Source organism: Calonectris borealis, chromosome Z (assembly GCF_964195595.1).
Source record: "Calonectris borealis chromosome Z, bCalBor7.hap1.2, whole genome shotgun sequence".
Classification (NCBI taxonomy): Eukaryota; Metazoa; Chordata; class Aves; order Procellariiformes; family Procellariidae; genus Calonectris; species Calonectris borealis.
The window spans coordinates 33,101,558-33,113,615 of NC_134352.1; the positions used below are offsets into that span (position 1 = coordinate 33,101,558).

Consider the following 12,058-nt stretch of genomic DNA (forward strand, 5'->3'; position numbering starts at 1 on the left):
AGCACTCATGGGACACAGGACTTTGGTCTGACCCAGTATGCAAGTCTTAGGTGATTCAAGGAGCTTGCAAACCTTACCCTGAAATGTGAGGAGAACCACCGATCCTTTCACACCCCACCACCCTGACCTTTCTTCCCTAAGAAATTCACAGCACTCCCAAGTTCATTTCTCACCAGAACTTGCAATGATGCTGTTGCCATGGAGGGAATTTTGCTTTCTTTACCACCACCCTTTGCAGCCTAACGCCCACTCAGGGAGCCTCTCACTAGTCATATCTCCAGAGATAATGACAAAAATCAGTCACAAGTGGCCAGTCGTCTTTGTACAGATGAGCACATCATGAATTTCCCTGGAAAATAACTTTTTGCAGTGGCTCATTACCTTCATAAGAGCCTTCTAAATTCAGAGCAGCTCCAGTAAGGTTGGTGCCACTGTGACAGCGTCTTTAGTAGGTATCTGCACTACATCTTGAGGAGGGGAGCAATGACTCCTTTTCTGGTGAAATGCAGCAAAAACATCACCTGTCCTTTCTAGGTACACTGTGGAAAGACAAAGTTCTAGCAGGTTTTGAACAGAACTGCCCTGTACAATTACTGTGTTAGTGACTGGCAAGTCAAGCCTTCATCTAGACTTGTCTTTTGGGGCAGCCAACATCATAATACTCTTGAGGTACAGGCTGCACTGAGTGGACTCTGTCTGCTTTTATGTGCATGCTACAAGACTTGAAATAGAGACAAATACTTGAGATGACTAGAGTTGACTGCACAGTCAAGACAAGCCTTGAATAAGTCCACCTGTCTTCTGCTAGAAGGGATGGACAACTCTGTTTCTTTAACATACAGGAGAACGCATGTGTTTCAAGTGTTGGGAGGTCATAACAAAATTCAGCCACTGTCTGCATCATACAGCTAACTGTTTCTGCTTAATGAGACCACTCTGCCATGGTTGCTTTTAAATAGTTATTACAACTTTATACTGATCTTAGCAGAAACTTTACGCTGAACTTTGCAGAAAAATCACGTGCTTTAAGCTTCTGCTTTTGTTTCCTGGGAGTGGAAGTCCCAAAGCACAGCTGCTTAAAAGCTTGATACTATTGTGCTTGACTGAAACACTCTCAAAAGAGCACAGAAAGCCACAAGTTCAGTTGCAGCATATATTTACATTAAGAAACCTTTTCTAAAGCTGTTTTTCAACTGGAATGCATTTATTATTCAATGCTTAGTTCATGCTAATCATATGACAAAATACCACCCGTATTACGAAGAGAGAAAAAACAATCGGATTTTCATGTGCTCACCCACACTCCTTCAAGGACCACTATAGTACCCAAGCCACAATGTATTTATGGCTTATTACAGACTCACACCACTGGAAGTGAGTGTGGCAAATCCCTTCTTAGGCAGCGCTGCAGAGACGAAATCCCACGGGACCAATCTGAATTGTCTCTGTCATTTAACCTTCCCCCCAAATCATTTTCAAAACTGGGGAGATTTGCAGAGGGAAAGCTGTCCCACAGACAGGTATTTTTATGATATAAGACAGTCCCCACCCATCACACCACCCATCCAGTGGGACACATCTGACTTACTGCCATTGCTCTTGCTAACCGGGGGTGCCTGTTACCTCTCCCAAACTGTATAGTTCTTCCATGGGACAGCTACTGGCACAGGGGGAAAGCTGAAAAGGAAATTTGTGTGCATGCAGTTAGAGGTACTGTTTCGCTGTTGTTCTCAAACCAGCTTTTCCTGCCTCACAGTCTCACTGACTGCACCCAGTGCAAGGCAAACCTTAAGAAGAAAAGACGCGTCCACAAGGGGCTTGTACAAGATGTCCTATGCCCCCTAGTACTTGTTGTTGGCCAAAAGGCTTCAGAGAATGGATGAAGATTAAGACGTGGGTCTTGGAAAAGGGAATTTGACTTTTCGAAACACTGTTGCTTCTAGCGGAGTTGAATACTCAGTCAAGAAGGAAAGCTGATCCTCTGCCTTGGCGCCCTGTGATCACTGCCAGATATTCTGCTGGGTTTTGATCTAAAGAGCCCGGCCCAAATACATTCTTACATAAGAAAGAATAAGGATACACACTTTAACCTCCCTACCATGCCTCTATGTGCTTAGCTTCGTTTTCTCATCCTATAGAGCAGGCTAAATTGAAGTCATACAAAGGATCAGTGGCAGAGCTAGAAATCCTAGTGGAAAAATTTAATTAGAACTCTTTCTTTGTCTTAACTGTACTATTGCACTTTGGGCAATGCTCAAGCTGTTCTGGATAGAACTGATGAGCAGGAATGTAAAAAAAAGTGTTTATTTTTTGCCTTTCTTTTTAAAAAAACTTCCTTAACAGTGCTGTGACATCTAGAGCTTGTGCATTTCACTATGCACACATTTTAATCTCCTTTTTAAAACTGTGTTCTGTCCATAATTTGCTAATAATTACTGCTTTGCTGTGAATTGCATAGAACACTTACAGTTTCCCTCAGGCTGCAAAAGCACACACACTTTAAGCCAGCAGAAGCATGTGTTGACGTCAGGGTCTCAGCCTATACACATACACCCTGACCACTGGGTTCTCAATCTTGCACCCTCCCCGTCATGTTTCAGCACAAATGTTTTTGTAAGCATACAATCAGGTCAGTGACTTTTAATCCAGATCAACTCTGTGATGTAATTTACTGCATTGTCTTGCAGAGAGAACAACAAACGGGAGCATACAGGGGCACGAACAAGAAGGTGGATGCTGGCCTGAGTCTTCCAGATAAAGATAGTTCAAGAAACTATAGCCACTCTACCTTCCAGACACTTGAGTGGCAAAAATTCCCGTTTTACTATTCAAGCCCTTGGTGTTGAATTTACACAGTTCTTGCACACAGCTGCAAGTCCTTTTCACCCCAATTGTACTGACCTTATCATATTAAGATGCTGCCTCTCCATAAATCACAGGATGCTGCAATCAGTGGAGCCCAGGTCCCATTACATGAGCCAAAAACCTGCCTCTGAATTGCTGTTGTACGTGCATTTGATTTGGTCCTTACTTTTACTTACTAAAATGCCATGCTGTGAAGTACATCAAGGGGATTAAGCAAAAAAATTAAAAATAAATCTCTGGGCAAATTGTTGGCATTGGTTTACAGGCTCTGTAGTAGATATGGTGCATGCTAGCTTCAGCGTGCACGTCCAAGATTTGATCCACAGTGCCTTTAATGATAAGCTATGTCAAAAGCCTCCTTTGCTCATAAACAGTAAGTTCCCTCTTTGTTCAAAGATGTTACTGCAGGTCAAGGCATTTCTTAGTCTTTAAAAACACTAAGTTTCAAACATTTTGGTCCTGATCGTAGAGTTAATTTATTCATTTTGCATGGCCACACTGAAGCCAGTTGATTTTTATTTCACTCACTGATGCATACATTACAGCAGCTTAACTAGAGGGCAGCCTGTGACATTTTTCTGAAGAAAACTGTGGACCTTTACAAGACAGCGTACAATACACAGCAGGTTTAGAACTGCTGCCTTCTGGACTCGAGTTTTTTTTCCTCTGAAGCCAAAATCATGAGCCAGCTTCTCAGAAGTCCCCCAAAATTGCACACAATGTCCTAATCTACTTTGCTGTTGCCAAGTGGCACAGAGTAGCTTATGACTGCTTTCTTTTACCAACAAACAATAGATGTAACAACACAGATACACTCAGTACCCGCTTCTGTCAGCGAAATTGTAGAGTCTTCCATAAATGAGAAAAGCAAGACTGAGACTCCAGAGGGCCCAGAAGACCAATACTGAATTGTACGACAGCTGGCTATTTTCATCCCCTTTGGTGCCCAAAATTCTAGCATCCCGGAATGATTTAAAGTAAATGCACGCATATACATCTAACTGAACACAAGAAACTGCTTGTAGCCATTCCTTTTCAAACAGCCCATCTTTGTTATGGGGACAATTTTAGTGCTGTTACCTCATCTCTTAACACTTATGATTATCTTGCTCTTCCAGCAGGAAAGAAAAAATGCAGATGGAGGACACATGGAAAACAGAAGATGAGCTGTGGAGAGAAGTTACTGACCACTATGAAGAGTAATATGATTCCAGTACTTGATAATGACCCTTTTTGACTGGGGACAAAGCCAAGCAAGTGGTACATGATTTTCGGTCCTGAAAGGCTCATCAAATCTGGAAACTCACACAGTCGAAGTGTTTCCTTCTTCCACAGCAGACAACAGAGTGTTTGTTTTAGTGGGTAACAGAGTGGGTTCTGTGGTCCCTTCTTCTCTCTACCGGTATTTCCAGCACTAGCTTCCTGAAACTTTTGTATTTTGCCAAATACTGTGGACCTATAACAAAGCATCACGGAGTTTCCTAGATAAACAGCTAAGTCTGCTCCAGTCTCCAGTCATCCCCTAAATAACGTATTTTCCTGAAGTTCATTGAATTCTCGCTCTAAAACCCATTCAGTTTGTCAATCTTTGAAACAGGGCTTTAAAAATTGACTCTTCTTTGCATGAATTAAACCTGCTGAAAGGTTGTGGCTTGCCACTGGCTAGAAACTTCTGCACTCAGTGACCCCATGGTAAGGGCAGAGGGTGATGGTTTTAGCATGCAGCACAGGCCCGTCTAACATCTGGGCTCATTCCAGCCAAGATACAGCACCTGACCAAAACACAGGGACAACCAAGAGCCTGTTTGTTACTACGCAACATAAATATTTTCCTCTTGACAAACTGAACTGCAGACCGCACACATTTATGCTCCGCAAGTACCACACTGCAACAGGGAGGGTAAGAATGACAGGAAGAAGCAACGTTGTTCATGCTCTAGTGATAAAGACCATCTTTCTTCTTCCCTACCGCCAATGAACAATTCACTCCGGAAATGCAGGGATGAGTTCCTAGACTGAAAGGCCTAGAAAATGTCACAGGTGAGACCAGTGGACTCACCTGAAGGGGCTTCAAAGGATTCAGGTTAGCACGGAAGGCTTGTTCAGCTGCATGGAGTTTTTCCTTTGGCAAGGTGCAAATGAAGGTTTCCGAGTCCATGGCCACCGTCTGATTTTGGATTGTAAGAAATTCAGACAGTGTTGAGCTATTGCAGAGATCTCGCAGTCGCATTCGGTAACCAGACACAATGACCTGGAAAAGGGGGGAAAGCATGTAAGTCTCCCTTCATGTAAGATTCATAGCACAAAATTGGTTATCACCTAGACAAAACTGACCACTCATAACATTTCCAGATAGAGGTAAGAGAGCATTTTTCTCTACAAATTGCATGGCCCTGACACATGCACAACTCAATTCCAAGAAAAACGTGTTTCCCTGCGGAGTATGTGGGGGAGAAGTCCTGAGGGAGGCACGTCTCTCTCCATTTCTCTACACACAGAGCAGCAATGATCCTGTCCTCCAGAGCAGCCATTTCCTTCAACCAAGGGCACACGCATTGCCCAATCTTCAGTCTTCTGGGAACTGAGCCACAGAGACAAAACAAGGCTTGTGACAGACACAAGTCTGGCAAATGTATGTGAAGGGCAAAAGACCTATGTCCCAAACTCCTTAGATATATCTGCCAGACACATTTTCTGTGCTATTCTGGATCAGGATCACCTTCTCCCTTAGCTCTGAGTATCTCTTCACTAACTGCTAAGAGAAAGGTTTTGCAGTGTTTTGGGACAGATAATGTATCAGTGAAAAAAATTATCTTACGGGCTGCAACAAACAAGAGATAAGATTCTACAGTCTTCTTTCACAGACGTATTTTACTTAAGGTGATAGCTTGCTTGTCGATAACAAGCAACCACCTTATTCATGAAAGAAATGCATAAAATCCCTCTGAATTATCACCAGGCTTTTCAGACCTGATGGCCCAGTTTCTTTTAATACGGTCAGTTACGGGATTTAGGTTTGCTGAACAACATCAGGTACATGTCAAACAGGTGCATACTTCATAAAGGTGATAAACACAAGGAAAATCCAGAGTCTTCCATTGGAAATAATTTTTTGTTTGCGTTGGGGCTAGACAGAGGAAACAATTTTATTGTAAATGCACAGTGAACAACAGCTTTACACTTAATTTTTCTTCTTTCTGTTCTTTTGTAATAACCAGCGTGCATTACCCAACTTCCAGCAACAACGAAAGAGGACTGATCTACATCCCAGAAGAGTTAACAGCTCCTGAATCATGCTGGTAAGTTGAAAATTTTCTCGTCTTTCAAAACCAAAAGGGCATCAACAATCCAGGCAGAAAAAGCGCCCTATGTTCAGAAAACAAGCAGATGGAACTGATAGGAGAGGGAAGAGATTTATAATGCAACACTTGTGCAAACCTTTAACTTTAGTCTGCATGCACATGCCAAAAATAGGATGTTTCCATGCTGCATACTCGGCTGAATAAATGGGGTAGCTCTCACATCAAAAAGGCTGGCCTTTTGAAAAAGTTTGGGTGGGTTTTTTTGCCAGCAGAGATACTACCACCATCATAGCCATGCTGAAAAGGGCATATTCCTGTGGCACTGGAATGACACTCAAGAGACTTGGGATCAGTCTAAAGCAGCTTCCCTGGCTGGACATACAGAAAACCAGTGTCTCCCAGTGCCTCAGTGCTCACTCAAAAAAGCAAAGGTGAACAGTCCTTCCACCATCCCCTGTGTCTGTCCACCTTTTTCACTCAGATTTTAAGCTCTTTTGGAGAAAAGCCTCTCTTTCCAAACACAGTGAGGCCCACAGCATGTGACCCTAGAACAAAGGCCCTACCTATCCCTCCAAATTAAAACACCCAGTCACACCAAGCCAATTCTCTGCAACCATTTCAAGTCATCTGAAGCCATAGTGTCTTCAACAGGCAAATATATTCTAAATGACAGGTTAAGTCCCCTAAGGACTCTCAAAATGCCAGGCTCATGTCTGAAAGCAGTCACAGGTGACTGTCTTGTGCTCACAGGTCACATCATTCTCTCCTGGGACTGTTCCTGCTGTATGAAACAGGGAGATTTCAGTTCCAGGCAGCGCATGCCCTGGCCATTACTCTTTACTCCTCACTGCCATTAAACGCATCATACTGCAGCTTTTCACCGGGATAGGAGCTAGTCCTGCCATGCCACAGTTACAGCTGTCTGGCCATGCCTGGACAATGGCGGCATACTAGACTTGACTAGATAGCTGCCTGCCCACTGCTGATCCAAGCTCCTTCCAAAGCCCACATCCTTCTGAGCACACCTGGCACTACCAGAGAAACACAAGCTGGAGCCACTCCGCCCCAGGAAGCAACATGCCCATCAAGCCAAGGCTGTCGCCATTTTTATGTATTTGCACTGTGTTCAGTATGCTGGATACACGACCCTGCTCGGCATGTTGGAGTACTGTCACTACAGTAACCAGGGAACAACAGTCTCATCTCCTTGGTGATCTCAGTTCCTTACTTGCTTGCAAATCATAACTTCTGGGCTTGATGAACAACCACAGGACACTAACAGTCTGCAGGAGAAGGTTTGCATACACTGAGTAGGCCCTTCTATACGACCTTGTGAATGAAGCTGTGACCCACTCATACAGTCAGAGACCAAACAACTATTGCCTATTACTACTGCAGTATTAACGCAGCTCAGTAGTAAGGTCAGATTTCCAGCCCAGATCTCCAGCAAAATCAAAGGTGTCCATTTTGTAAGTCAGATAAAGTCATCCTGCAGGAAGAGAGCGCTCCGCCTTTTCTGTATTAGAAAAGTGCTCAAAGAAAGATCTGGTGGGCCACTGCCCTTCCTCCCCAGCCTACTGCCCTGTTGCTTAGGTTAGCTCTTCCTGCCATCCCAGAGCACACACCGCTGCTAAGTCTAAACAATGTTGCTCCCAGTGTCCTGGCAGAATCAGCACAAGAATTCCACAAACAAGAAGAAAGCTTAAAGCATTTAAGCAAGAACTAGCCGACTGATTACTCCTTCACCATCCTTCAGACATGTAATGTAGATAAAAGCTAAGCTTTTCTTCTCTTGCCACTGGTTTTGCCATATACAACCAATATAATATGGCAGTCACATGACATAAGGTCAGAGCTAGCTTTTTGTCTCTTTGAAAATCTTTCTGCCTTTCCATCAGCTTAGGGAGAATGACTGTGTTGTTGGTGCGGAAGCCTCCTGGTTATCCTTGCAGAACCAGCCGTAGCACGATTCTGTTTTAATCTAGCACGAATTTCAGGCAAATTAGTTCCACGTAAAACAAAACTTGCAGCCTAAAATGGGTAAGAATTTTTTTTCCACTTTACTTTTTCTAGTGGAATGTATCCTTAACTTGTAGGATTAATTATCAAACTGCACTAAAACAGATGGCTTGATAGAATTCACTGAAGAACGAGACAATGTGTGCGAAGGGGGACAGCATCTGTAACTACATGAAAGCGAAGTCTGAAAGGACTACTAATCAACTCTAAAGAAAAGATTTATCTGGAGTAGCAGAATGGGAAGCAGAATGGATTTCCTCTTCCTTTTCCACATCACCTTTTGCACTGCCTTAAGAGAACCGTAGGTCTTCCTTTGATGTCTGAAGCAACCAGTTCCGACTTCTGCATTAGAAAGCGTGCTGGTGGACTAATTCATCCAGCCTGGCAAAAAACACGTTCTGAGCTCGACAATGGCAGACAGCCATCCCAAGACAAGGGCTCCAGCCCACTGTCACCGCTGCCCATGTTTATGAAGGCAATCATGGGAGCACTCGGGAGTTTCATTTGAGATCAGGACTCTCTTGTAGTACATAATGTACAACTGTCTGTCTTGAAGAGTTGGCCACAGACTAAAAAGCATGCCTCCTTCCGCTGCACAAGAATCTAAGGCAGAGCAACACACAGAAACCCTGCTCCAGTCCATGCCGAGTGACCAAACCACCACCCCATTTTTATTTCTAATCAAAGTACAACAATTCGAACAGCACTAGCAATCTAATTAATGTTTTACTTGGGTTAAAAAAAAAAACAACACAGGAAAGAAGAAATTCAATTTAGCCTTAAGGGTACTAGGCTACTTTCTCACATAGATCAAAACATTTGCATGTGGGTCTCAGAGTCCTTTTACAGCTTACAACCAAATAAGACAGTAAATTGTGGGCAAGAGGGAAGAGAGAAGCAGGGATTACATTTTCCTCTGTGTTTGTACAACACCTAGCACAGAGGGGTCCTGCACTGTGGATCTTGGCACTATGGTTAAACAAACAATAGACAAACATTATATTAGTGGTTGAAAGTGCTCTTTACCTGCTGGAGGTTGACCTCTGCGTCCAGTAGCTCCTCTACTGCAGATGATGGCATGGACACATTATGATGGAGGAAGTCTGAGAATGTCTCATTGTCAACCAGGAAATCCCGAAGTTTCAAGTCTGGAAAGTGACAAAACAAGCAACATTCTGGTCAGGGCAAAGCCAAAAGGAAACTCATGTGAGAGCTCTGAACAGGAAAAGCAAAGCTGACAAATGGGGGAGAGGGAATTACACCCTCTCCATAGCACAACGGGAGAAGAGGAGCTGCTGGCAAAGTGCTCTGAAAGTGCAGCTTTCAGAGATGTCAATCCATGATGTCTTGATCTCAAAAAAAACAAAGAACCTTTAAAAACAACTCCCTTTAACATCATTACTTCAGCTCAATTTGCACATACATACACAGAAGCAGCAAGGCACACCAAGCTGATCCCCTGATTTGGGGTGAAACCTACTCCAGCATTAGCCTTCCACAAAGATTCAGCTTCACTTAATCGCTGTGCTGTAACTGAACATGGGACTGAGCTGGTGCACAGACCCCTAAGGGATTTACTAGCCTGTATTTAATTATGTTAACAGTAGGCGTACTCTACCATAACTTTCAAAGTCTGACATACACAGACACACAGATACAATACAGAATCGCACGCAGATCTTGGAAGCAATCTTAACCAATTAGCAAAATTTCTGCAAATGCTTTTTAATTTCCCAAAAGCTTCACCTTCTGAAGCCATTGGTGTTTCAGCTCTTGGCTTTATGACAAATTTGTATCTCTGTCACAGCAGAGGGGAACCATCTGGAAATTATAATCCCTGTACACCACTGAAGTTCATAAACCTGGAGCTTAGGCAACTGACCCTGGCAATGTTTTGGGTTGTTTTGGTTTTTTTTTACGAGAGAGAACAATTCTATCTTTACTATGCTTAAATAAGCAGAAATGAGGAAAGCAGCTATGCCAGGAGGAGCTGAGAGAGCAAGTCTCATGGGATTTACCGAGGTGAAGATTTCCAGGCTAAGCCAAGTCAACCAGCTAGGTGTCACGCTGCTTTTTCTACTCTAGGAAGAGAGGATGCCGTAGCCCACAGCAAACAGCGGAAAACGACGAGCTCTAAAGGGAAAGTAATGCAAGGGAGCGCCAAGAGTTTGTACCTTCCCCCTCCTATAGGGAACTGCTGTAACAGAACATTTTTTTTTCCCCTCTCTTTCATGTTTTTTGCTTAGCTGGGCGGGTGATACCCTCAAGAAGCCCAACCCTCAGGAAAAGCACACTGGGCACCCAGGGTGCCGCCGGTGGTAAGAGGGAGGCTGGCGGTCCGGGTGCCACTTCTGCTTCCCAGGGCCCGAGCTCGGCAGAGCAGCCGGCGAGAGGAGGAAGCCACGCGCTCGGCTCTTGCAGCACCAAGCACGCGGGGGTTACTGGCGGTCATTGCTCTCTCGTCTACATATCCAGTTACAAATTCTCTGTTGCCTTTTTGTTCCACGCGAAAAAGTAAATCAACCCCCTCTGCTGAGGCGACGCGGAGGTTACTTTGGGACGAAAGTTTCTCCCTTGCCCTTCTCTCTCCCCCCACAGCAGGACCGCTCAGCAATATACTGGTTTTGACCATGCCACGCAAACGCCCCACTGCACCCTGTCAACAAAATCAACCACCATCCCCTCTCCCCAGAGAAAGGCTGGGAGAAGAGCCGGCTCCTGCAATAACATAAAAACATCCTTTTCTTTCCAGCAGAGGCTAAAGCACCCTGCTTCACCACAACTGGAAGAAAAACTCCCCCCACCCTGATTCCTTGGAAAAATTCCCCCCACCCCGATTCCTTGGTTACTTCCTAAATGCGCGGAACTCCCTAAACACTTCTGCAGCTTGTTTATTTTTTGGTGAGATCATTAACAGTTCAGAAACTTAGATGGACAAAGGGGTAGCTGGCTGAAGGCACACTGGCATGCAGAGATCAGATGTTTGCAAGCTTTTTCATTTAATCTGTCCCCATTTAAAATATTTTTCAAGCTCCTCTTAAAGGGCCACACACCTTTTAAAAAACTGTAACCAAGCAATAATTCTCCTACTGTTTCCTCATTGTTGTTTTGCTTTTGGGTTTGCTTAGGCTTTTTTGTTTGTGGGTTTGGTTTGGGGTTTTTTTGCCATATGGAAGCAGGATTTTCTTGGTCGGGGACATATTCTATAGGTAATTGCAGGAAAGCAATCTGAACTACGTTAGGATTCCTGCTCACCCGTCCGTAATCATGATGGGGAGTAGTAAAGAGCCTGCCACTTTCCACAGCTGTAATTAACCAGCCCAGCATTAACAGGGCATTTCTCACTTGCCTTTTTGTCATGCCGAGCATTTTCAGACTTGCTCAGCACTAGAATTTGCTGAAAATCGAAGCTGCCTTCCAGGGCAACTCCTACAAACATCTGAAGGAGTTTTCATCATCATTTGCAGGAAAACGTGAAGGGAACAGAACGTAAAGTTACCAAAACTGCTTGTGGGACAATGCTTGGCTGGAGCCAGCTGGTCACGAACCAGGGCTCACTGGTCGTAACCCTTGTCTGCCCAAGACCACACATGGAAGCTCTGAGAGACCAAGGGACGGAATCCCAACACCATGGTCCCGCTGCAGTGCCCTAAGCAAATAGCCAGCCTTTCTTACCATGCATTTTCTCCCCCACCCCATCTGGTCCTACTTCCAGCACTTGTGGCTCAGTGTCTTACGCAATCCCCCTCAATCATGGAGGCATGCATAATGACTTGCACGTGAAACCACAGAAAAGCATCGAACACCGCAATCAGTCTAAATTCCTGCACTGGACACTTCAAAAAGACAAGAGTTAACAGAGGTTTCCTCTT

The 12,058-nt window shown here is 44.2% G+C and overlaps 1 protein-coding gene across 6 annotated transcripts in view; it reads right to left on the minus strand.

Moving 5' to 3' along the window:
• The window catches only part of ABCA1 (ATP binding cassette subfamily A member 1), a 97,380-nt gene that overhangs the window by 42,432 nt on the left and 42,890 nt on the right, over positions 1-12,058 (minus strand). For 5 of the 6 annotated variants that reach the window (XM_075138486.1, XM_075138488.1, XM_075138487.1 and 2 more), the window contains 2 exons: positions 9,213-9,334; positions 4,925-5,116 (listed from right to left, as the gene is read on the minus strand). In XM_075138486.1, coding sequence (XP_074994587.1) covers positions 4,925-5,116; positions 9,213-9,334 — 314 coding nt within the window. The remainder of the gene's footprint in view (positions 1-4,924; positions 5,117-9,212; positions 9,335-12,058) is intronic. The other variant, XM_075138489.1, reaches the window with a different exon arrangement.